Source organism: Podarcis raffonei, chromosome 1, assembly GCF_027172205.1.
Source record: "Podarcis raffonei isolate rPodRaf1 chromosome 1, rPodRaf1.pri, whole genome shotgun sequence".
Taxonomy (NCBI): Eukaryota; Metazoa; Chordata; class Lepidosauria; order Squamata; family Lacertidae; genus Podarcis; species Podarcis raffonei.
The window spans coordinates 65,015,574-65,042,932 of NC_070602.1; the positions used below are offsets into that span (position 1 = coordinate 65,015,574).

At 39.9% G+C, this 27,359-nt stretch overlaps 1 protein-coding gene across 2 annotated transcripts in view; it reads left to right on the forward strand.

The window, feature by feature from the left end:
• Positions 1-26,313, forward strand: part of QSER1 (glutamine and serine rich 1) — a 35,617-nt gene extending 9,304 nt beyond the window's left edge. Inside the window, exons 2-13 of one of the 2 annotated variants that reach the window (XM_053390320.1) lie at positions 6,439-6,542; positions 7,281-7,442; positions 9,458-13,099; positions 14,281-14,552; positions 16,184-16,300; positions 17,753-17,886; positions 19,259-19,461; positions 21,078-21,215; positions 21,744-21,841; positions 22,271-22,423; positions 23,937-24,032; positions 25,201-26,313. In XM_053390320.1, coding sequence (XP_053246295.1) covers positions 6,439-6,542; positions 7,281-7,442; positions 9,458-13,099; positions 14,281-14,552; positions 16,184-16,300; positions 17,753-17,886; positions 19,259-19,461; positions 21,078-21,215; positions 21,744-21,841; positions 22,271-22,423; positions 23,937-24,032; positions 25,201-25,341 — 5,260 coding nt within the window. In that variant the 3' untranslated portion in view covers positions 25,342-26,313. The remainder of the gene's footprint in view (positions 1-6,438; positions 6,543-7,280; positions 7,443-9,457; positions 13,100-14,280; positions 14,553-16,183; positions 16,301-17,752; positions 17,887-19,258; positions 19,462-21,077; positions 21,216-21,743; positions 21,842-22,270; positions 22,424-23,936; positions 24,033-25,200) is intronic. The other variant, XM_053390327.1, reaches the window with a different exon arrangement.
• Positions 26,314-27,359: the final 1,046 nt, after the last annotated feature.

Genomic DNA, 27,359 nt, shown 5'->3' on the forward strand with positions numbered 1-27,359 from the left:
GCTGAGAAAATCAAGATCGTCCGACTACTTCATGAAACGCGTGTCAGATTGCTAGTCTTCTGGACACTTTGTAAATATATTTAAGGGCCTTTGGCCTTTTTGCTTTGTTGCTTTCAGATTGTTACAGAATAAATCATGGCATTTCCTGATGGATTTTGCCAACTTAATTTTTGCAAGGCTAGAGGCAACAGGTCTAATATGAATTAAGTTTGGCGCTGTCATTGTTCCCATTGTCTGTGTGCAATAGCCCATAATGATAGTGGGGTCATCCAAAATTTGTACTTTGGGCAGATTGTAAGTGCTGAAAACTAAGTGAACTTGCTCCAAATTATATAGTGCAAAATCTGCCAGAATGCCATATCTTAGTACTTACCTAGCGGATGTGGAGAATATACGCACAGTTTCAGATGCAGCAGCATAAGACCCCTTTAGCTGGCATTTTGCTTAAAAACATTTTTTCTCTTGGCCATGTGTTGTTGTTTTTCTTAAAATTGTTCATTAACATAAGTGTACCATCAAAAGTGATATCAGTTCTGTACTGGTTCTAGATTCTGTCTCTGCTTTTCCAATTTTCTTTTTTACTCTTTGTTAACCAGTTATAGATAGGCTTTCCAAACTTGCAATTCCTTTCCTTTTGCTGAATTTGTTTATTGTCTTGCAAAAACACCTGTACAGTATAGTATAATTGCACTGTTTTTAGATGCAGTAGAGTTGGACAAGATCTTGAAAACCACATTACAGTTAAGCACACTTTTGAAATTATCTGGGCATGCTTTGTTCTCTCTCTCTCTCTGTGTGTGTGTATATAGATAGATAGATGATAGATAGATAGATATAGATATAGATATAATTTTTGAAAAAGGTAATACAAACTGAGTTTGTATTGGTTTTCTGAGGTGACCATAAATCATCTTTCATAGCATGTTTGTGAACTATTGGTTACCCTGTATTTTATTCCATCTTGGTGTACATAGGGACAACAGCAAGTTATTTGAGCCTAGTATGCTGTATATTTTCCCAAAATGTATGACAGATAATAGTTAATTCATCCTACAGAGGTGAATGGGGTCCATTGACTTTTTTTTTAACATAGCATATATAGTTTGGCATGATACTGAGAGGGGGGGGGGGTAAAGCCTGGCAGTAGCCCTGGGCCAGGCTTCCTCAACCCCAACCCTCCAGATGTTTTGAGACTACAATTCCCATCATCCCTGACCACTGGTCCTGCTAGCTAGGGATCATGGGAGTTGTAGGCCAAAAACATCTGGAGGGCTGAGGTTGAGGAAGCCTGCCCTAGGCACTGGTTCTGGGGTGAGGCTTTGCCACCACCTCAGTGGTATTCTCAAATTTAGCACAGAAATATATATGCCGTTAGTAGCATATGTTCTATTCTCAGAATCAAAGCATTGCTGTGGGTAGAGCAGAAACAACCATGTAGCAAAAATAAAAATAATGTACTCATTCCTTGCTTCTGATCATTGTTTAGATGACATTGCCATCTTTAAAGAATAAGTCCATTCATTTCTCTTCTTGGAAATCAGTGTCTTCTGTAAATAAATCAAATGTGTGGTTTTTTGCCAGGTATAGCCTCGACAAGCCTTTCTTTTGTTCTTTAAGTTTCGTCTGAGGCACCATCATTTCAATTGGTTGGTCATCAGCTTCTTAGTAGAATTTATCCTGTGGGCCTACCTTACCAAAAGAATTCTTCAGAAAAGCTGTTCCTGCCTTTTGTTACGTTAATTATTGGAGATTTTGACAGAGCAACTGGCTGCAGATATTCATTTGCATGCCCAAGGGAGTCATATTTGCTGTAGAGCAGTAATGGCTGGCTGTTTTTTTTTTTAGTTCTGTATTGCTTTGTTACCACATGAGGGGGGTCACATGGCAAAGGTGCCCAAAATCCTATGACATAAAGGAACTGAAATTAATTAACTGAATAGAAAATGAATGGAAAATGAATTCCCAATTACCCCTCACCATTAATTTAATATTGCCTGCCTTCTCAGTTGCCTTTTAAAGAACACACACACAATTAATGATGCTCATCAAGAGTGCTGCTTTTTAAATCTCACAGCCAGCTCCTGGAGACATACAGGGTGGGAAAGGATTGAGGGCAGTAGGAGAGAGCATCACCTTAGTTCCCCATGAGGCTGGTCCTTTAAAAACCTCTGAGCACACTGCTGCTCTTCTGGAGTACTAGGGACTGGGAAAAGGAGTGTGCACATGAGGTCATCCAGCTACCACTTCTGCCTAAGAGATTGAGTCTTATCCTTCATCAATTCCATGAGTAGTGATGGCACTGAACAAACCATTGCCATTGAGAGCAGATCAGAACATGCCAGAAATGGAAAGAAGCACTTTCATCTGACCTGATCTGTTGTTGTTTTTTAAGAGTTCTGGCAAAGCATTGGAACATACCAGAACACTCCTTCCTGTTTCTGGACTGCTGTGAACTCAGCACCACCGAAGCCAGTGTTGTTTGGCAGAGCTAAATTTGTTTAGCAGGGTGGTGGGTCTTTAAAAAAGCTTGTCAGGACATATCAGGTACATGGCCTGGTGGTACACTGTCACTGATACATACAATTCTTCATGAAATGATGGTACAAATGTCCTATACAGTTGTACCTCGGAAGTCGAACAGAATGCATTCTGGAAGTCCGTTTGACTTCCAAAATGTTTGACTTCCAAAGCGTGGCTTCTGATTGGAAGCCCCACCGGACATTCAGCTTCCAACATAATGTCCGAAAACCGGAACACTCAATTCCAGTTTTTGATCGTTTGGGCGCCAAGGTACGAATGTATACTGTGTTAGCCTGGTTTCACATAACTAAAAACAATCTGGATGATGGTATGACTTGCCTAGTTGGACTGGGCTAATGGAATATCTGTAATAATACTTTCTATCCAGTCCCTTAGTTAGCCCTGATGCCTTTTTTTACAGGAGTTTTCTTCCTTCAGGCTATTGAAAGGCAAGTCAACCTAACAACTGAGCTTTCTGTGGCTTTGTTACGTATCTTCCCTTCAGCAGCAATACAATCAGCAAGTGATGCTAAACAAAGGGTTACTTTTTTTCTCTCCCTTACATTTTCTTAGAGAGAACTGGTATGATTTGGATTGCAGCTTTACTTAAATTAAAATTGAACTCCGGTTTAGATTGATAATAGTGCTTCTGTCACTCTTAACCAGAGTGTTAAATGTTTTAGTTTGAGGGGGTATCCTCAAATCCATGTCAGTTTCAGAACATTGGTGTTCCTCAGATGCTCACTGACAATAATGAGCACATGTCTGGAGAGTGCTGGCAGATGGTGCTAATTGTGAGTAGTGAAGCTGAGAAATGTTCTTTTCCTTTCTAATCCAGAATTAAATTGGGGGGGGGGGAGTCTTGCCTCCCTACGGACCCAGATGGGTGACATAAGCCCTTTGTTTTTCTTAGATGTGAATGGCTTCTGTTGCCATCAGTGTAAGAAAGGGAAGTACAGTCATACTTCTGGTTACGTCCACTTCGTGTTACATTCTTTCAGGTTACGTCCCGTGGCGACCAGGAAGTACCAGAAAGGGTTACTTCCAGGTTTCGCCGCATGCGCAGATGCGCAAAATGACATGTGCATGTACAGAAGCGTTGAATTGCGACTCACGCATGCGCAGACGCGCCTCTGTGGGTTGTGCTCTTTTCATGTTGCGAACGGGCAACCAGAGGTCCCGCTGTATAGGGGGCTTCTACATAAACTTTCTTCCTAATAGCAGCCCAACAATTCTCATTCTCTCTCTCTCTCTCTCTCTCTCTCTCTCTCTCTCTCTCTCACACACACACACACACACACACACACACACACACACACAAAAGCCACTGGAGGCTTCATGCTGCAGAACTTTTGCTCTTTTTTACTGTTGGTTTGCTCTGCAGGTTAATGCCTCTGTAGGCTGTTCCCGCCGCCGCCTCTTGTATCATTTATATAACTGAACTATCAAATTCAGCAGATTCCTGACATGACAATGTAGATTTTTCTTAAGGGTGTGTCTGCTTTGGATTTCTTAGTTTTATTAGCTGATGTAAAGAGTGGGGATATAAAAGAGATGACTAATTTTTAAAAAGTTTTCAAAGATAATATTTAAATGTAGATTTACTTCAGTGATGCTTCTGCCACCTGCCTCTGCCTGGTTTTCAGATTCCTCTTCCCATTGCAGAGATCTGTGCCACAACACAAGCATTTGCTGAGGATTTTTAGTGGCCACAGTTGAGAGGAAGATGCAGTCTCATTTCCCAGAACAGTTAAAATTCACATGACTCTAGATCGAGTCCGTAATGCCAAATAATATGTATGGTATACAATGCAGTCCAGAGTCTCATAAGTTCTCTGCTCAAGCCTCCACATTCATTCATTGAGGATGGAAGTTGCTCCTTCCGTTGGTGAAGGTGTTTTTGTTCTCTTGTTTTGGTTGTTTGCATATAGGCGCTCCAAATGTTTACTGGAAATACAGTATAAGTTTTGTGGAGTACAATAGTTTTGAGAAAGAACGCAAGTTGAGATGCTGGTGCAATTCTGTTTCCTCTTTCTAGCAAAGTACATGTTATTTTAATAATTGGTTTTGACCCTTCTGCTAACATTGGAGGTTCCCATAACATTCTCTTGTTTATTGTTAAACATGAGTCAGGCAGCACCTAAAGTGGAAAAATACTAAATTTGTATTTTTTCAAATTGTGCATAAAGTAGTAGAATGACTAAGCACTTGTTTAAGATGTTCATAATAGTCCAATATGTGTCTTTTAGTACAGTATAGATTTTCAAAGTAGAGTGATTCCAGCAGCTCAGTACTGGTGTCAAAACCAAAAGATACTGCACAGTTTATAATAGCTCCTTTTCTTTTATGTGACATGCATGTTTCTGCCACACTAATATATCAATAATACCATTTCACATTAAACGTACATTATTTATGGTTACATTCAAATTGTAACAGATTTTAAAAGAAACTTAAGTATTTTTCATAACATAACTTGCTTTTGCTCCTTTGTAACACAAATTTGAATTTGACATTTTTAATTGCCACTAAAATTATTGCTATTAAAAGTTGAGAACTAAGGATCATTCTTCAGTAAGTACTATGCTTTGGTTGGGCAACATACAGCCCACATCTAACCATTACATCTTTCATGTAGCATTATTTTCAGGTGGTGGGTATGCAGTCCCCCCCCCACCAAAACCTGTCCTGGTATATTTTCATGTTTGCATTTCTTAACAGGAGCCTACTCTGTACATAGGGACGCGGGTGGCACTGTGGTCTAAACCACAGAGCATAGGGGTTGCCGATCAAAAGGTTGGCGGTTCGAATCCCCGTGACGGGGTGAGCTCCTGTTGCTCAGTCCCTGCTCCTGCCCACCTAGCAGTTTGAAAGCACATCAAAGTGCAACTAGATAAATAGGTACTGCTCCGGTAGGAAGGTAAACGGCCTTTCCGTGTGCTGCTCTGGTTCGCCAGAAGCGGCTTCGTCATGCTGGCCCCATGACCCAGAAGCTGTACACCAGTTCCCTCGGTCAGTAAAGCGAGATGAGCGCCACAACCCCAGAGGCGTCCATGACTGGACCTAACGGTCATGGGTCCCTTTACCTTTACTCTGTGCATAGTCACCACTTCCTCTTGTTTGTTTCACCTCTGACGTGGGAGGCCAGACGATCATGAAGGGAAATGTGGAAGAGGTTCATATCAGTGTCAAGAGGGCCACTGTGCTCTGGCAAGTGTGGTGGATCCTCGACTTCTTCCCCAACCTTGGAATTGGAGGAAAAAAGCAAGGATCCTCTTGCACCTGCACTGCACTTTAGAAGCATTCAAAACAAATGTGGAGACCATCACCCTTCTCCAACCTACCCAGTCTTCAGGGTTGGTGGGGGGGGGAGCTTAAGCAATGGGAGTTGATCCACTAGGGCTTCTGGGGCACAGCCCTCCCAAGGAGAACATCAAGCAAGCAAATTCAAAAAGGAAAAACCCTCCCCAAATTTCAAAACCACACACGCTGCCCTATCCTGCACACATTTTATAATTTTATTTGAACTCGGAGAAGCTCTGCAAACATTTTATGTGATTGAGGTCTCCAGAACTCAAGACAACTTTAATCCAAAAATATAGCTATGGATACTGCCCATATGTGTATAGGAAGAAATAAAATAAGTCAAGGAAACAAATCTCTGTTTTGATATGTTAATGTTTTAAAAGTTATTTTGTTGGTTTGGTAATCTAAAGCAGCTTTCTTGGATCAGTTTGTTGATGCAAAGTTGTGTAAAGAATTGGCACTACCTACAGATCAGTAACTCCTGAACCACTAAAGTTCATGTTCTTTTGAGGTTATTTTGCTTTATCCCTTTTTATGTGATTGTCAGACTTATCGTTGTCATGTTGTTGTTTTCACTAATTTTACGTGTTATAACTTTTACTTTCCCCCCAGTTTAAGCTATGGAGGAGGGCATTCATCTGAAACAGATTTTCACAGGCAAACATATACAACTTCCCACCAGCTTCCTGCATACGCCACTACTTCCCTACCCGCCGGTAATAATTCTCTGTGAATCTTCAGTTTAAATGAATATGTTTCTCAGTTTTGTATAAAATCAGTTATAAATTTCTAGCACACTTCTAGCAGATGACTTAGATGCTCACAAGGGATAGATAAAGGAGAATGTTTTGAGGAATGTGCATTATCATTTGCACTATCCTGGTAGTGCTATTATGCACTTCATCAAATAAAAATTACTAGTCACTTAGTTTTTAAAAACATTTCATAAATTAATGTTTTAAGTAATTTCTGTTTCCCTGTCACCACCTTACCTGCATGACTAGCTTTCACATTTCTGAAGAGTGTGAACCTTTTTTGGAAGGAGAGTGAAATGTACAGCTATTGTAAAGGCACAGCTACAGATAATCTTATGCTAATTACATTTAGATGTCAAGGGCTGTTCATGTGGACTGTTCAATCTTAAAAAAATGCGAGTTAAAAGATGAGTGTACAATTTATGTTGAAACTGATGGTGCTACAGTTCACATACATTTGAAGTTTATTTAGATAATCTCCACTTCCATTATCCCAGTATCTCAATACATTCTTCTGTCTTTCGTCCCCCATTAATTCCTTGTTTGACTGAGAGATCGTAATTTACCGAAGATTAGCCAGCAAGTCTTATGGTTGAGTTACATGTCCATTGAATGTATGGCTGCACACTTAAATGTGCAGCATATTGTGTAATGTGTAGTTTTTTGTGCTCAGACTCATATGTGATTTGTTTGTTCCAGGCCTTTCTGGGATTTTTGATAACACTATGCACAGCAGCAATAACAACACTAAAGATACATCAGTTATGAATTTCCTCTCTGCAATTGAATCCCGCAATGCTCAGGCTGTTTCTTCAGGAACTACTCTCTTGCCACAGTTCAGAGCTCCAACATGGCAGCCAGGTGACATTTTCCTAATTTTCAGAACTTAAGTCTGTTGTTTCTCTATAGATAAGTAAATAAATATATGAAATATTAGTATCATAGAGAAATTAAGAGAGAATGTTTGTTTTTAATTTTTTCCCATTTTGTTTTGCATTTCTAGGGAAATATTTTCATTTTAAGTGTTTTAAGACTTTAATAAACATCTATTTTGACAACCATATTTGCTTCAAAAGGTACTGCATTTGTGCCTAACTGCTATTTGTATCTAGGTATTGCTCTTTAATCAGTATATAATCCAGTTATAAACACTTAACGTTGGATCTCTTCCTGCAAAACTGGTCTAACTTCCTTGCAGGACAAAACTGGTAATTGAACTTCTATGAAAATATTAGTCTTGGGTCAGTTTAGCATGTGGGCTCTCAAGGCTGATGGTGTGTTCGTATGCAGTCAGAAGTCCTTGATGTCTTCGACCTATAAGTTTGCATTGCAAAAACCTAGCAAAAAATCAGTGGCCTGGTAACATAGTTGCACACTTGTTAGCAGGGACCATCATGGTTGCAGTCTCTCTCCCCTGTGAACAATAATGTATAAATACAATATTGTATTTATTGAAGAACTTGCATGGTAATAAGAAGCACATCAGAAACTCCGAAAGACCTAGTGCCATTTAACTATATGTTGATAAAACACATAAAAACCCTAAAAATAGACAAGAATATGTTGTATATGTGTCACAGGTCACATCTAAGGCATTTAGCTAAAACAAAAGTCCTGGCATATTGTTCTCTTGAAAGAGGTCCTGAATTCAAGATTAGTTCTATTAAATCAGTTGTGACATTCTTTGAAATGGAACATTCTTTGAAATTGGGCCGATTTTTTATAGCGGTGGGAGAGTTTCGCAAACTGATCTTAAATAGAGTACAAGTAGTTCGTATTGACTTCAGTGTAGTTTTAAATTGAATATATTGGTGGCTATTTTAATAAAGTTATTTGTATTTCTCCAACATAAAATAAATAATAGTAACACAATAAGAAGTAATAAAAGTAGTAGATTAGAACATTTTTAAAATACAACAAATTGGCACGGTAAAATTTAAAAGAGGAATCCCAATGTATTTCAAGGGGGCAGGGAGCATTTCACAGTCTCGGTGCCTCTATTGGAAAGGCTCTGTCTCAAGAACCTTCCTGTTAATTTAGCATAATGTCACATAAGGGTGGGACCATGAGAGCCTCAGATACAGATCTCAAGTGACAAACAGGCTCAGCTGGGAGCAGTGGACCCTAAATTAACATGGCTCCAATATTTTTAGAGCTTTAAAGATTAAACAAGCAATTTAAATTGAATCTTGAAACGGTCAGCAATTATGGTTGATGCATAATTAGAATAATACACTCCAACCTCGTGTGTCCTACATAACATTCTGGATTCCTTGTTTTAGACCATTTGTAGTTTCTGAACTGTCATTAAAGGCAGCCTCACGTAGAAAGCTTTACAACAGTCTGGCCTGGAGGTGCTAGCATGTGGATAACTAAGACAGTACTGATTTCTCCAGAAAATACTTTTAATTGGATCAACAGTGGATCTGGTTTTTTAAAAAGTGCTTATTGCCACTGCCCCACTTGAATATCCAGGGAAAGCATCAGATCAAGAAACACCCCCCACAGTGCTCCTGATCCAGAGTACACTCTTACCAAAAACAAGCTCTATAACCTCTTTCAGTTTGCCACATTTATTGCACAGTAATAAGTTAATCTTATACGGATTAGGTTTAGTTTGCAGGCACTTGTTCCTGAATTGCCACCATATAAGCAGGATAGCAGAGGCTACCCAAAACAAATTCCAGGAAGACAAATGATTTCACCATCCTCTTTTATATTAATAGAATATAAGTTTTGTCTGGTTCCAAATGCAGTGGTTAAATAATTCTTATCAGGTCCAAGATGGAAAAAAATGGTTACGTATGTTCTTATTTCACTATTGAGTAGTCACTCCCCTTTTTTATCAGTGTCTTTTCCCCCTTTTTTTAAAACAGGCATGCATTCATCAACCGAGCTTTTTGTTACTGGAGCCTTGCCAGCTTCTGGGACGTTTCCACCAACTTCAGCCTATCAGCATCCTAACACTTTCAGCAGTAGAAACTTTGCTGCTACTCCTTCTCTAACACTTCAAGATGCAACTTTCAGTCCGACATCAAATGGTCTTCTTAGTGCTCATGACCCTTTATTGCAGATCAAGACATCCCAGAGCACAGTTCCCACAGCGCTGGCCTTTGAGCGCCTGGGCGGTTCTGTGTTAAGTACCAGCATACCACCACAATCTTCAACATATCGCTCTGCTCAAGAGTCTGCACCCCATCTCTTGCAGCCACAGTTCAGTTTGTTGCCTTCATCACTTGGAGGAGCTCAGCAGGCTCCACAAGTATATAGTTCACCTCTGTTTACTGGTTCCACTGCCTCAATTGAAAGAGCCCTGCAGCGAGAATGTAGTGTTATTAAGCACCATCAGCGGCCTTCGAGCACACAGTCTGTTCAGGCACAACTGACTGGTTCACAGCATTCCTTACACAACTATTTATCAAGTGCAAGTGGAAATGATTTTCAGGATACATCCCGTCAGTCTTCCCTATCTTGTAGCCCAGTCGATGATTCTACTCAGGTGAGCAATGGGAGACCCCAGCAAAAGACCTCTCAAGTTTCAGTAGAACTTGCTCAGTCATACACATCAGCGATTCCATCGCCTGGTTTTCCATCTGTTTCCACTGCAAAAGCAAAACACTGCTCTACGAAGCAGCCACCAAGATCAACAAAGACTCCTAAGCCACAAAGCATTGCCCCTACTGTGCAGACGCAAAGCTTTTCCAAAACTGCACAAAGCCAGAATTCTGTAATAGCAGGTCAAGCACAAATCTATTCTACAGCACAGCTTCCAAGCCTCTTGTCAGTAAGCCAATCACAAAACTATGTTTCAACGCAATCACAGAATGTGCCACCAGTCAGTCATGCACAAGTATTCTCAGCCATCAAGGTTGAGAAGCTGCCACCACTGTACAAAACACTTGCTTTTCCTGGGCAATCACAGGCAATTACTTCAGATAGCCAGACACTAAGCTATTCTTCTGATCAACAGGTATTAAGTTCAATTTCAAATGGCAGTTACTCTGGGCAAACGGATCTTTCTTCAGTCAGCCAATCTCAAAATTACTCTTCTAGTCATTCTCAGGGTTTGTCAACCATTAGCAGATCCCAAGGCAACTATTCATCTCAATCACAGGTTTTGTCAGTGGTTAGTCCTTCAGAAACATACACAACATTAACGTCGCCATCTCTTCCATATTCTTCTCCACATGTTCATAACTTGTCAGCCTCAAGCCCTCCCCAGAACTATATTTCTTTACATTCTCAGGCACAAGAGCCATCTTCTCCACAGTCTCAAAAGTTTTTGCCAGTTGTCCAGTCAACTTCTTTTGCAATGCCAGCTCAGTCACAGGCATTGCAGAACAACAGGTCTTCCTCAGATACTAAGTTATACATCAAAAGGGAATCTGACCCTAACTTATATCAAACGTGTAAGCAAGATGAACAGTTCCCAATGCAAGATATGCAGGCGTTGCAACAGCAAACATCTTTGGATTCCTCCACTCAGAGGCTAACCGATGATGAAGTTAATGCTCAGGATACAAATTACAAAGTTTCCAAAGCAGATAATAGGTATTCTCAAAGTGTAATCAGGAGTAACTCTCGTCTTGAAGATCAAGTTGTTGGGCTTACTTTTCAGGAATCAAAAAAAGACGAAAGAATGGTTAGTTCTGTGGCACAGCTCACCCAGCAAATTGGCCATATCACTAACGTAGGAAGCCATGATATTAAAAAGGCAGCTAATTTATTGCCAACAACCCAAGTAAATGTGGATTCTAAAGAACTCAGCCAGCAGCATTCTCTTCTGCATAAAGTACATGAAGCGAAAGCATCAGAGCAACAGGGCCAAGTCATGAGCACACCACCACAGCTTCACAGTCAAGCCATAAGACATGGCCAGCAGCTGTGTTTGCCTGGTGCACACGTTCTTCTAGAATCTGCCTGTGATTTGCAAATGCTTCAGCAGTCAATACTACAATCTGGCTTGGGCCACACGAAAGGTTCTTCACAAGTCCAGCAGCGCCTTCAGGGTTCTCAGCAGGTGACTCACCCATTCCTTCACATAGATGGTCATATGATTCAGAGTAATGGAGGACATTCTCAGCAGCAGCTTCATTCTCAGAACTCTGAAGTTATGAAAATGAACATTTCTGAACCATCAAAGCCACTACAGCAACACTTGACATTGAAAGAGAATTTTGTGCGGCCAGATCATGAATCTAAGAATCAGTTTGTTTCCCTTAGTTCTGTATGTTTTCCAGAGTCTATGCTTCTCAACGATGAGAGGAATATACTGTCTAATGTGGAAGATATCTTGGCAGCAACAGCTGCAGCTTGTGTAGGAACAACGTCTGAATTTGCCAAATCTACGGCTAATGAAGAAAATATCCAGTCAGTTGAAAACGGGGACAATTCTAAGTCTCAGTTCCAGACAATGGATCTCAGACATGTGACTTCTAGCTTCAACAACTCATCAACTGTTGTTGGAAAGCCACTGAACATAAACAATGTTTCTTTAAATGGAGGCCAGGTTACACTAAACCTAACAGCAGTGCCTACAATGCAGCCAAAAAATAGGAGCCTTGAGCAACAACACCTTGAGACTCCTGATCACAGCATTCCTGCTAGAGTTGCTACCTCAGAGCTTGAACAGAGGCACGAACAGGTTCCTGGCTTAGTTAAGCAGCAGTCTGGCATTGGTAATGAATGTGAAGATAAAAACAGTGTTCATATGGATAGTACAATAAATGTAAAAGATATAGATCTTGTTTTAAGTGGTAGGGCTCGAAATGAGAGTGCCGCACCCCATGGTGTTTTTAACATGGAAAGTGACAACACTGTGACAGGAAGCAAAACTAAAGTTCCACTGCAGCCAATATCTATGCAACAACCAGGTGATGAAAATGGCAGCAGAGCTGAAGGCAAGAGCCAAGATTTATCACAAGAGGAACTTCAGAAGCAAAAGGACAGGGGACAAAATCAGCTTAAAACTGCCAATGAAGATGGCATGCACCAGAAGCAACTGAAGCGCAGTGGACAGTGCAAACGTCAAAATTCAAGAGGAACTGATGCTGCCTTGCCATATTCCCCTGCTCCTGAAAGCTGCCATGAAACTTACCAACATCAAGAGAAAATGAGGCAAAAAATAAAAGAGGTGGAAGAAAAACAACCAGAAGTCAGAACAGGATTCATTGCATCTTTTTTAGATTTCTTAAAAGGTGGACCCAGGCAACAGTTTTCAGCTCCTGCTGTGCGTGTTCCCAGTCGTGTGCGGAGACCTGTTACCCCTGTTGTTAGAGCACCTTGTCCACATCCGCTTTCAAAACCTCACATGGCAGCAGCAGCACCTTCTGCCTCACTTGAGAGCAGCACTGAATGTTCAAACAGAAAGGGTGATGAAGAACTGAAGAAAAATTCAGAAGCATTGCCATCGTTTTCTTCTGATGAAGATTCTGTAGGGGCTAACCAGGATCTTCAAAAGTGCATCACTTCTGCATTGTCAACTTTGGACGATGCTTCTGATAAAAAGAAAAAATCAGGTAAATATTATTTTGTTCACAATTGGATATGTGGATCTGGTTTTAAAATAACTTAAGTAAAAGATTCAAATGATTCGCTCTTGCTTATCCCAAATGCTGTATACAGATATCTATATTTCACTGTTATTTAGGCAAAGCAGGATCCTGACAGGGGAAAATATACCTGGAAGTCATTTAGCTTTCTTGAAAATGGTTGTAAGTGTTGTCACATTCCACTATCTGTATTGGGAAACAATGGTTTTCGGCCAGTTCTGTGCAAACAGTTCCACTCATGCAACAGTGCTTCCTTCCACCACACAACCCCAAACTCTCTTCTAGAGGATCCCCTACCCCTCTGGATAAGATTTCTCCAGCACAGGGGCTGGAGAAGCCAGAAGAGGAAGGTATGTTTTTATGCACAGAAGTCAGCAGTGTAAGCTGCATTGGATACAACCTATAGGCCTGATTTAATTTGGTTTGATATAAATTCATACTGAACGCTTAAAAAATGTTGTAATATGTTTATGTGACTTTACACAATCATTCTGTTCTTAAGGGTCATTTTAATGCCTAAGCTTTTTTTTTTATAAAAAAGTTTATTTTCCCTATTCATGGTGCATAAACAGTAACACAATGAGCCATATCCTATGCTGCACAAGATAAATAATTCAATATCTGTCCTTTTTATTAAGTAACTGTCCTTTTTATTTTAGGATGAATATTTTGTGTCCAAGTCTTACCTTTGAAAGTGTCTCCACAAAGCTAAGCTCTTGATCGTGTGTTAAGAGACAAATTCAACTTTGAAAAATCCCAGTCCACCTTAGATTTACCGCAACACATTTATCATACATATTAAAAGATGGGTGTGGTCTTGTCTGTTTGCATTCCCTTTTAGCACCTTGAGGATCCAATTTCTTCCATATGTAGTTCAAAGCAGCAAACCTTTCAAATTTGAGGGTGTCTTGATTTCTTTTGGGGCATGGTGTTGAAGCTTCAGTCTTTTTCTGGTATGCTGCACTAATTTTTAATGAAAAGTAAATGTTAGACATACAGTAGCCTAGGATTTCAGATAGGGGATCCTCCTAATGTCATCAGTGGAACTAGCATTTTGTTCTACTCAGTAACAATTTTTAAGTGGCTTACGATAAGCTGAAAAGAGTTGTTAATTGAAATATGAAAAAATGCTTGGTTTTTTACTTCAGAAATCATCAAGCCTTTATCTAATGCCACCACCAATACTGTCGTAAGGAAGGAATCTTCTGAAACAACTAGTTCTGTGGCAGATTCTCAGGTGAAAATGTGTTTAGTGCAACATGAGATGGGCAGAGTTCTTACAGAACACTTAGCAAAAACACAGGCAACTGCTGCAATAGAAGGATATATTGAGGACGACGACGGAGAAAGTGGAGGCGAGGGCGTGTACAGAGAACGTGATGAATTTGTAGTGAAGATTGAAGATATAGAATTACTAAAGGTAATCAATAATTTTGCTTTGAGCAATTTAAGAGAACACACTGATCAAAGAGTATTTCCTGCCATGTGTAAGATACCTTTTCTTGGTATCTTGTAGTTTTGACATTTTTGGTACTTTACTGTAAATATGTACAAATCTTTTCTGCTAACAAGGGACTGGCGTTTATAAATGCATATGTTACATGGAGACACAAATTGAGATCCTACTAAAACATTGTTTAGGAAATTTAACTGGTTTTGCTTGATATCTAAGTTGATAGACCATGGTTTGAAATTGGCCATTAAACCAGAAGTGGAAACTATAGTTTCAGTGGGTTTGTGGCGATTAGTTTTGCGTGATGCCTGAGCTGACAGGCTATAGTTGTGCCCATCACTTTCTTAAAAACAAGGAAGAAAACAGCAGCCCACCCTCAAAACAGCTTGTTAACTCAATATTATCTCTGGGGCAGATATGACAATTCTCATTGTCGTTTACTTGTATAGTGGTACCTCCGGTTGCGAACAGGATACATTTCAGAGGTCCAGCCGTATCCTGAAGTTTTCACAATCAGAGAGACCGCTTCTGCGCATGCGCAAGTGGCAAAACACTTCTGGGTTTGCTGCTTTCGCAACCTGAAGTTTACGCTACCCAAGGGTAATGTAACCTGACGTTCTGCTGTATTCAGATCTGCAGTAAATACTGTTTGGTTGGGTTTTGATAGTTCTATATAATTTTAGAGCATTTTCGAATGGCCTTATTAAAACATTAAATTGGGGGGGAGGTGTGTGTGTTTTTAGAGCCTAGGACTTGCCGATCGCATGGTCGGCGGTTCGAATCCCCACGGCGGGGTGCGCTCCCGTCGTTCGGTCCCAGCGCCTGCCAACCTAGCAGTTCGAAAGCACCCCCGGGTGCAAGTAGATAAATAGGGACCGCTTACCAGCGGGAAGGTAAACGGCGTTCCGTGTGCTGCGCTGGCTCACCAGATTCAGCTTGTCACGCTGGCCACGTGACCCGGAAGTGTCTGCGGACAGCGCTGGCTCCTGGCCTATAGAGTGAGATGAGCTCACAACCCTAGAGTCTGGCAAGACTGGCCCGTACGGGCAGGGGTACCTTTACCTTTACCTATTGAATTTATATACCGCCCTATACCCGTAGGTCTCAGGTAGTTCACTGGAAATATCACAAATATGAGATATTTCCATTTGCTGTTTAGTTGTCACGACTTCAAAATAATGGAAGAGGGGCTTGTGGTAGTGTGGTGCAGTGGATGTAGTGCTGGGTTTTCCCATGAGAAGTATTATGTTCATGTATACCAGGGGTGGCAAACCTGCTGTGGCCTATTAGATGCTGTTGGTCTCCCATTCCCATTGGCCCCGCCAGCATAGTCAATAGGGATGATGGGAGTTGTAGTCTAGCAATATTTTGAGGGCCAAAGGTCTTAATTTATATGCTTGGGAAGGCCCACACCCTTCAGTTTGACCTTCAAGTGGCAATTGCAATCATTACAGTATGTGTTGAGAGCTGCTATGGAAAACATAAAATACTGTGTAAAATATACAAACTCATGAAGGTAGGGTGCAGTTGGAACTAATCACTTCAGCTGCATAAAACTAATTGAAATGGTTGCTTTTATTTGCTTTTTCCCCTTGCAGGTTGCTTTAAAAACAGGAACGGAGCCTCCAGCCATCTGGAAGGTTCAAAAAGCTTTGTTGCAGAAGTTTGTTCCTGAAGTACGAGATGGACAGAGAGAGTTCACAGCTACTAACAGTGTACGTACAAGGATTCCACATTAATCTTGGTACTCAGCAACAAAGAACCCTGTGGCATTGTAGTCACTATGATAATAGAAGTTCTTTCATAGACCACGGGTGGCAGAAAGGAGTGTTCCTGCTGCCACCTCCTCCTTCTCCCCTTCCCAGGCATTCATTGCTTGCTCCACTCCTTGTTCATGGCAGCCATAACCTGCTGTGATGTGCAAATCAGGTAATGTGTGGTTACTAACTGTAATAATCGGAAACCACTTGAAAGGCCACTGGGTCTTTTATTCCCCCAGTGAAGGATCATTTCTAATTCTCCCAACTGTAAATGAGCACCTAATGCCTTAAGCTTCAGAAACACAGGCCAGGCACATAACATATTATGTGCCTTTGAGCTAAACTGGTGTGTTGAATTCTACCAAAACCTTCAGGCTAAAGGATGTGCTTATAAAAGAGTAACCTATTAGACATTCTTCTTGCTTAGTGATGAATACATGATCTAAGTTTTATGTGCTGATTCTTTTAACTTGGAGTGTGTGTGATAAGCTTAACTCTATTTATTTGGTTGCATCAAGACTTTTCACAAGTGAAAACTCTACCCATAGCATTGGAGGGGATCCCGAGGAACATCTAGTCCAACTCCGTGCAATGCAGGAATCTCAACTAGATCATGCAGGACAGATGGCCATCCAGTCTCTGCTTAAAAACCTCCAAAGGAGAAGAGTCCATCTCCTCTTGCGGGAATCTGTTCCACTGTCCAACAGCTCTTACCATCAAACATTTTCCTGATGTTTAGTCAGAATCTCCTAAATCCATTAGTTTGGGTCCTAGCCTCTGGAGCAGGAGGAAACAAGCTTTTCCCCTCTTTGGATATTTGAAGATGGCTATGATATCTTCTCTCACTCTCTTCTTTATCAGCTAAACATACCCATTTTCCTCAACCATTCCTCATATTGTATTTTTTAATATTCTGAACCACCCTGATATCTAAAGATGAAAGGTGGTATACAAATTTATTATAAATAAATAAAACAGGCATGGCTTCCAGACCCTTGATCATCTTGGTTGCCCTCCTCTGCATATGTTCTCGCTGGTCAATATCCTGCTTAAATTGTGGTACCCAAAGTTGGGACACAGTACTCCAGGTGAGGTCTGACCAAGACAGAATAGTGCCCTTGATCAGGACACTATATTTCTGTTGATACTGCCTAAAGTAGTGTTAGCCCTTTTTTTTTTTGGCTGTGCATTATTACACTGCCTCTCTTGGGCTTTGTTCCCACCTACTTCAGCTCCCCCATGTTACATCCCAGCCCTTTCCTGGAGGACCCTCAGGAGGGATAGATGCCTTGTACTCACACTTATATCTAGACGCAACTCATTATTTAAACTTAAATATAAATTATCCTGTACAAAACTGAGTGCAAGAATCTGCATGTACTATGTCTGCGTTTTTTCTCGTTGCAGTATCTTGGGTATTTTGGAGATGCAAAATCAAAGTACAAAAGAGTGTACGTGAAGTTTATAGAAAATGCAAACAAGAAAGAGTACGTCAGAGTGTGTTCCAAGAGACCCAGAAATAAGCCTGTGCCGTCTGCAAGGTATTTTATTTTGATAAAATAAAGTGTCAAATAGAAAAGCTTTAATATTTGTAGATTTTAATAGAAATATTTTTGTATTTTTTTACAGCAGACATCCATAATATTTATTTGTAGTTTCAACAAATAGAATAGACTGAAAACATGGACTGGTTTGCGTAATTACACACTTTGGGCATGCATGGTTCTCTTCCATGTATAAGAGGAGGGAGGAGGGAAAGTATCTTCACTCACTTTTGACTAAACCATTATTTCCCATTATGTACAAACTTTGGGAACTGAGGTTTAGGTAAAAGAGAATATGGAACTTTCACTCTCCTTGTGTACAATGGAGAACAGAACGGGAGCATCTTGGCTCTGAGTCCAGGAAGACCTGCTCCCTGCTTTGCTAGCCTTTTTCCACCTGGTTTGGGAAGGAGGGGCCCTGACAGACTCTAGCTACGAAAGCTGAGGCTGCTGAACAGACTCTGGGGTTGGAGTATTGCTTTGGGGGGGGGGTTGTTGCTGTTATTGCTAATAATTTTTGGATCTTATGGATCTTATGGTGCCTTGTTTATTGTTTATGACTACTTATGTTTATAATTATGTGAATCTTTTCATGTTGCAAGCTGCCTTACGACTGAATTGAATTACAAATTGAATTATGATGAGCTCATGACCCTAAGACTCTCTGCAGCCCATTGGCAGTGCTCTAAACCATAGTTGTGTGATGTTGTTCATAGATACATTTTTCCCCAGCCAATATTTTTCAGATTAGTGTCATTCTTTGGGTTTCCTCTTAGTTCCTTCTGTGGAGCTTGGTTGCTGTTAAATGAGAAGCGACATTCCTTCTTTCTCCCATTCACAAAATTCTACTAGTTAGTCTTTCAGCATCTAATGGTTGGGTAGGAGCAACCTGGCGTATGCATGAGTGAACTTGAACATCAGATTACCAGCTAACAAGATCTTCAGAACCGGTGTGCTATATCTAATCATGACCACTCACTTGCACAATGGAAACCTGCTTTGCAACAGGACTTCTTCCTCATCCAGTTCCTCTCACTGTGCTCTCAAAATCAGCTGCTCCACCATTCTGGAGCAGATTTGTTTTTTGGGTGGGTGCAGAGTTCAGGGGGAGGATGAGAAGGAGAAGCCCTGTTGCATGAGTGGAAGAGGTCTTCTCATGCTGGAGTGGATCTTTCCCAGTAGTTAGATCATTTAAACAATTGTGCTTGTCTGGAGGTGAAAATGGAGTAAAAGTCCATAAAGGCATTAATGCAGAGAGAATAATAGAGGTTAAATTAATGAATAACCTAAATGAGGTTAATTCAGTTTATAAAGGTGAAACTCGTACTCGCAATAGTTCCTTTCATTTACTTTCGCTTTCATTTTGTAGGCCTGTCCATTGTAAGCCAAGCACTAGCATCAACAAATCTCCTGAGCCTCCAGCATCAAAAACTACACCTGCAACAACAAAAGTTTCTGTAGTGAAACCCAAAGCTAAGCAGCCAAAGATAAAGGCAGAACCACCACCAAAGAAACGGAAAACATGGAAAGAAGAATTGCCTCCTGCCCCTCAACTCCAGAGTGACGAGGAAGGTAAGTGCCACAATGTCAAAACAAGGTGTTCTGATTATGTAATATCTTCCAAAAAAATTAATAAGCTTTTTCAAATTTCTCAGCAAAACTTGGTGGAGAGGTGCTAACTTGATTGGAAAACCTCGTTCTTAATAAGTGCCCTGAAGAAGGTTGCTTTAAACCGAAACACATTGGACTTTATTTTGCAAAAACTATATTTTGTAAAGATTTATTACTGGTACCACTTTGAGGCTCAGCCTCTTTCATGACTTCTCTTGCTTTTGGTGCTGCTCTTCCTCCCCGCTTTTAGTAGAACAAAAATTCATGGCGTCACAAAATGTCATTTGCCGTTTTGTCGTATGGTCGTATGTTAGGATATTTCCGTTCCACCTTAAAAGGGAGCAGGCTTTGTGAGTCACAGAGTCTGCGTATTTCCTGTTCACAGGATGTTTCTGTTGTGTCTATGCTTTCGTTCTCTCTCTGTGCCTGAGCAGACCGAAGCAGGCAGTCATGTTTTTCTTTGTTCTGACCAACGCTAAATAAACTTCTAAATAATGCTCTCCTGTGTGCATCTTTCGCTGTGTGAATTCTGCTGATAGAGCGTGCATCAGCTCTGGAATGTCACAAGCTATTTTCTGGAGCTCGTGTCGCTAATTGCTGATACTGTATCTACGGGAGATCGATGGATCGTCCGGAGGCGACGTGGGGGCCATGATGGGCTTTATCTCCCCGGCAGTATCCCAACAATTGTGAACATTTCAAAGCCACCATTTGTGAAGAGGTCAACTTTTTTTATATTGCTTCATAACGTGGGATGAGTGGAGTCTTATGCAAACATTGCCAGCACGCATTTACTTTGCATAGGGAGGAGGGAACAGGGGCTGCACCTCTTGGACCCAGCTCAACGTTACCAAATGTTTGTTTGTTGAGCTCAGTGTCTGTGAAGGGATGCTTACATGCATACAGCTATGCATGTATAAGCACCCTGCATGGTTGGGAAGCCCAATCACATGGAACGCCAACACATTTGCAACTCTTTGCAGACAGCATGCTCAAGAACACATAGGCATCTAAGAGATGAGGCAGGCAGTGTTGGCTATAGGGTCAGTAACACTCTGTGGATTGGTTTGACCTTTGGCAATTTCTGTCAGGCAGAAAGATTTCTCCCAAGTCTCCACTCCACTGTCCTTATTAGGAATGACTTCTTTGACATTTAATTTTAAGTGGCACTTGCAGTGTGTTTGGGCATTGGTTAATTCTTCTGTAGCAGCCATGTTATTTTCAGATGTTTCATTTAGGTTTTCAAAGCAAAGGATGCTAATTTTTCAAAATGAAGAAAACGTTTAAGCTTGAATTTGAATGCAGTATAATCATAAATAACTCCTCCTAAGCACTGTTTTTCAGCTTATAACTAATCCAGTAAGAATCCATATTTTGTTGTTCTTGTTTAAATTATTTGAAGCTTTTTTCAACTGTTAAGGATCTTAACAGCTCAGTCCTTACTAAAATAATGCATATTAACCAACTGTATTTCTTTGAATGGTCACTAGAGGTCACCAGAATCGTAATAAATTTCTAGGCCTGTAAACAAAATGCAATTGGAACAATATATTTGTATTTCTGATGCTGTATTTCAGACACTGCACCTCCAGCTCCTATTATTGCTCGTTTTTTGAACACCAGAGCTATGAAAGAAACGTTTAGGAGCTACATGGAACTGCTTGTTAGTATTGCCTTGGATCCAGATACTATGCTGGCGTTGGAGAGGAGCAATGGTACAGTGTGTTCAACCTTTCACTTTGTGTAGCTTATTTCTGTTTCCCATATGATATCTTTGTTCAAGGAACAGATAAGACATCAGCTTGAGATCACAAGCATTTAGAGTTCAGGGGTCCCAAACGGTAGTCTGTAGATCACTGGTAGGCGTAGCCTTCTAGGGGGAGGGGCCAGAGGCAAAGTTGGGTAGGCAGATTTGACTCTTTGTATTGTAGGCTAATTCCAGTCATGCAAAAGTCAGGTTTCTATACACACATCCCTCAATCCTCCCCTCTAGGCAAACAAGAGAGCTTGCTTGTTTAGATACTGCTTCAAACTGATTGTCTAAGCTGTTATATATATATATAACTCCAATATATAACATACAAAATAGGTTGAAATATAGATTACAAATACAGATTAACTTGTTTGAGTCATCTGGGTATATTTTACTGAGCTTGTTCGTGATTCTTTTTCTTACCTCTTTCTGCTTCTGGCCAGTGCTTGCTTTGCTTTGAAGTGTCATACATTGTGTTCTGCTTTTTCAGATGAGCTGCTTTTGCCTCATATGAGAAAAATTGATGGCATGCTAAACGACAATAGAAAAAGGCTGCTGTCCAAATTGAGCTTGGAGCGTTCACTCAAGGTATCGATAGTAAAATGGTTTTATTAATTATTTACTGCTCTTACATTGCTTGAGGTCTTTTGGGAAGTGATGTCTAATCATACAAAGTAAATAAAACAGCAGAGCAAATTCCTATTGGATTTCTTGTATATATTTTTATCCCTTCAGATAAAAATTGCCCAGCTATAATCCTGCATTTTAAGATGAAAGGGAGACTTCCTGTCAACATCGGTTAGCATAATATGAAACTATATCTTACCTTAATTGGGTAAATCACCTGAACAGGATTAACTGAATGTATTTTTAAGAACTTGAATAACAGTAATTGCTCCTGCATTCTTTTAAAGACTTATTTTATCAAAGAATTCTAATAAAATTTGTTGCTTATTAATTTGACGTAGTGGAATCCTTCACAGACTGTAAATTTATGCCTTTTTGCTCTCTTCTAAGGCTGCTTTGGAAAGCTTCCCTGAACTGACCGTAATCAATCGAGATTCTAAAACAAAAACTGGAGTGAGTGTAATTCCTAGAATCAAAATGAATGGCAAAGCTTATAACAAGAAAACACTGAGGATTTCGAAAGCAGCCTCAAAATTAGCACAGGTATGTGTTTTTTTAAAGTTTTTGGGGGTGGTTTGCTGCTATATTTTTAATGGAACACTAATATCCTTACTAGATTCATCTTCTTTATATGCATTATCTAAAATGTGGTACTAAACTTTATGCTTTCCAGTTGTGGATTTTCAAAAAGAAGTTCATAAATTATTTAACAGTAGTTAAAAAAAAGTATTTGACTTGTTTCATTTCCTTTGATCATTATCCTTTGAAGCCCAGTAAGAAATTGTATTCTTAAAAAGGTAAATATGTTGAAGTAGAGAATAGAAAAGGGGCTCTCTAAATGAAAGATTTCACAACAGGAGGTATTAATTTCCCTTACGAATGAGCCGTTACACAAAAGTACTAACCTACCCCCCCTTTTTTATTTGGTCCTTTGGAGGCTGTAGACCTACATGTACCTACTCTGAGAGTAGGTAAGCCCCACTGAACTCAAATGGGACTTCTAAGATGATGTGCAGTCAGATTTACTCTAAGCATCTCTCTCTGGTGGTTCCAGGTCTGCCATTATGGCTGATAATATTGACAGTTTTCTTTATGGCTCCCTTTGCACTTACCTTGTTGCCTTTTTAACCCCCGACATAGTAGCTTTCACATTTGACTTCTACCTGTATCAAAACATGTTAATACTGTAGCTAAGGAACTGCAGTGGTTCCCCGAATCTCTGTTCTAAATCTATGCCTCTGTGAGCCCTAGACATTGAACTATCTGGCAAATATTTTCCCCACTGAACTGCTTTCGTTGAATGCCATCATAGGTGGAATACATTATCAATATAGCAAACAGAAATAAGTAGTCTGCAATTTGCCTGGGAGAGAGAAAAATGTTAGGGAGATGGGGGAGTTGCAGCAGCAGCAAACTGAAGGCAGCTGCACAGTGATGTTTGGACAGAGGGAATTCAGCGCAAGGGGGTGAAATGCCGAAGAGAAGATAGAATCCGAGAGTGAACAAGAAACAAGCATTCACCTATTCATCCATTGTGATATCTGAGAAGCACATCAGAGGGAGGAGGATCCAGACATCATCATCAGACAGGGTAAAACTTAAAGGGCATGAAATTGACATCCCAAGCCCTGTTAAGCTTTACTGGGCAGAATCACAGGGTAGTGTTAGCTGGCACTAAACCGGGGCTCCCATTATAAACTGGGAAGGGTGAACTATTCACAGGAACTGGGTTGTTTTTGCCAGTCCCCCTGTGTCCCGTGAAAAGCTGCTATGGAGGGTGGAAGAGCTGCTGGAACAATGTGGGAGGATGCACAGGGACTGCAGTGGGAAGGTGAAATACAATGAGCAGTGCCTGCATCAACCCCCTTTGCAAGCGTCTCTGCTGGATCTCAGTTCCATTTGCAAACTGAAGGATTAATCTAGACCCAGGCCTTGTGTGGATGAATGTATTCACAAGTGCATATTATCTCTGAGTGGTCGGAATAATTATTGGTACCAATAAACTCATCAGTTCATAGTTAACTTCATGGCTAATAAAAACTATTTTTCTCTGCAGGAGTTTGCTGTAGATCCAGAAAAGATATCATTGTGCTCTTTATATCACTCACTCCATCATTACAAATACCACATGTTTCTGAGGTGTAAAGTTGAGGTCAGTTTTTATCAAGTTGATGATAGCCATTTTTTAGTTTTTTCTATCTGATTCTGTCACATTTATCTATAAATCAAGGAGTAGTTCATAAATTCTGAAATTAAATAAAAATCATGCTGTGGAAGTTATACTAGTTAAAATACTAAGATTTGTTGGTTACAGTAATACGGGGTTTTCAAGAGCTTTTGTGAGCAGGAAACGTTAAGGTTATTCTGAAGGCTTCTTAAGTCATTGAACAATTTCTGTGGATTGAAATGAATGCAGGTAGCTCAGACAAAAGAAAAACTTGCCAATTTTATTTATGGTATTTAGTTCCTTTAATACAGGGTTGCAATATAAAAACACACAAAAATACATACCATAGTAACAAACAAAATCAGTACTCCCTGCCGCCACACACACAGAGAGTTTAAAAGGCCATAGATTGTATAATTAGCCAAAGGCCTGAAAGAAGAGGAATGTTTTTGCCTGGTGCCTAAAGATATATAATGAAGTGCCAGGCAAGCCTCCCTGGGGAGCGTGTTCCACAAGTGGGGAGCCACCACAGAAATTGCCTATTCTCGTGTTCCTGCCCTCTGGGCCTCTTGTGGATGGGGCACGTGAAGAAGGGCCTCTGATGATGATTGCAGGATCCCAGTTGTTTCATACAGAGAGAGGCGGTCCTTGAGGTAGTATAGTCTTGAGCTGTTTAAGGCTTTATAGGTCAAAACCAGCATGTTGAATTGGGCCCAGAAAATCATTGGCAGCCAATGCAGTTGGGCTAGGATTGGTATTATATGGTCAAACCATCTTGCCCTGGTAAGCAACCTGGCCAAAGCCAGTGGAAGGCACTCTGCACCACCGAGGCCACCTGAGCCTCAAGCGACAGCACTGGGTCCAGAAGTACTCGCAAGCTGCATACCTGCAGGGAGTGTAAAGTCGTTAAATAATATTGTAGATTGTTCATGAGTACATAAACAGAGCTTCAGCCAAGGAACATATTTGGCTGCACAAGGAAGTTCATTAGTATCAGTGCATTGTATTTTGTTTATGAGGTTGTCCCTTGGTCACAGGTGGTTTGTGGGTGGCTGAATAAATCCACTAAAACGTAAGACCTCTGACTTCTGAGAGTATTGAGAATTAATAGTTACCTGCAAACTAATCTCCTGCTTCCATTGCTCCTCAATAGATTTCTTCCGTTCAAAAGAAGAGTGCAGATCTAGGCCAGGAGGAGATTGTACAGCAATGCATGAAAAATATGAAATGGGTAGAAGACCTCTTTGAGAAGTTTGGTGAACTTTTGAATCATGTACAGCAGAAATGTTCATAACAGACACTGTCCCAAATGTTACATTTTTTCCCTCTATAGCACTCATCATGAGAAACTGAAAGGTCAGAGAAGCTCTGGTTAATCTGGTCATGCCAGACTATTCTGAGTCTGAAGAATCTGTGGTGTTCTTGGTTCCGTGGAAAAATTATGCTGCCATGAAAATGGAACTACAAATGAACCTCACTGCATTTTTAATCTGAATAATGATTTTTTTTTCTATTTTGTAAACTCTTGTATTGAAATGACAGGTTTATTTTTGAAATGATCAAAGCATGCACTAAATATATATTTTTGGGCTACAGTGAAATGACCATGGCTTTTTCTGGCTCTGTACACTAGGAAGAGTCTGGGTGGTAAACAAATATTTACATTTGTCTGATCAAGTAGAGTCTTCTACATTTTGCAAACAGAGCTAATATGACAGGAAATTCTGTACATGAATAATCGCCATCACAAATTCAGAATTCTCATTCTGCTTTATGGACTCCTTTTACTGCTGTTATGTTCAGGAGGCTGAACATGGAGTTGGTGCAATCCTTTGATGGCTATTTTGTGTCAAATTATATTGTAATGAAAAACAATGACTTTAACTATTTCCCCCATTTTTTATTTTGAAGAAAAACGTATTTTTCTTTATACTGTGCTTTTTTTCCCTTTGGAAAGAAATCAGTTGTACATTTTATCTCACAAATAGTTGTATTTTTCACAGAGAAAATATTGTGGCTTACAATTGTTTTGTGTATCTTTGTAATACACTTTTCATGGTTTTCAGTAAATTCTGTTCATTTTTATATATTAATTTCATATTGTAAACTATATCTTAAGATAATCCTTTTGTTTATACAGGTTTCCTCCAGTGTTAACCAGGAATAAGACATACTAGACTTTATAAGTTTGCTTTATAAGTTAAGTTGTGTTTAAACACTGCATTTTATTTTCTGATAAATGAAAATAAATTTCTTACTAAAATAACACGAATAATTGAAATTTTCATTGAATAGCTACTACATTTCTCTTCTGGATACCGAAGACTGATGATTGAATAGACTATATATGCAGTGTTAAACACAGCTGACATTTTTAAAAAATTGGTAATGGCAGAACTGTTTGCTTCTTGGTGCCTTTTCAAATCCTCAGACGTTCTTTTGTAGTTGTCTTTCTCAGCTGGGTTATTTTTTTAATCAGTAGGACCAGTAGTCCCACTTAGACTACAAATGTGTTAAACTCTGATCAGTAGGAAAATTTCTTCATCTGCCAACAGAATGCCTTACCTCAGTCTTGGATTCAAAATGTGTAAGTCCTCTGCTTGGATTTGTAAAAGGACTAAACGTATTGTACTTTTGTCAGATAATATATATACATAAATATATATATATATATAATTCATTTGTCCTTTCACTGCCACTTAGTGCCTTAATTTCAGCCAAGAAAGCAGGATTCTTCATTCACTCGCCAATCAGGATATTCTTGTATGTAGCACGGTGTATTTTCTTTAGTTGTACATATGTTCATTGCACCTTAGATTTGTAAAGAATAATGAATTAAACTAGGATTTCAAAATATCAAAGGACAACATTTTTGATCTTGATTACCTATTATGTTGGTTTACCTCTGCATTTTCAAAAGGTTTTTATATTGTAGGATGTGGTGGTACTTCGTTTTTCTGATGGGGGGGATGCAATGAAAATTTTGGTAAATTTCTTGTTGATATTTGTCTTAAAATATCTTCATACTGCACTTGTCTTGAAAAAAGCCAAGTTGTATTACTGTGACTGTGATTTTGCTGTATCTCTGCTAGTTCTGTAGAAGAACTAATGGTCTAGACTCAAACTATACCAGTGTTAGGGCTGCATCTTGACCCTCTTCCTAGAAACATTTCAGGCATGAATCTTACCTGCAAACAAAGAAGCGTAATACTGCTGAATTATCTTGGAAACCTCAGCATATATACATACTCCCTGCAAACAAATGTACATCTTCACTCATAATTAAGGGTGCAGTCTTTTACCTGCTTATCC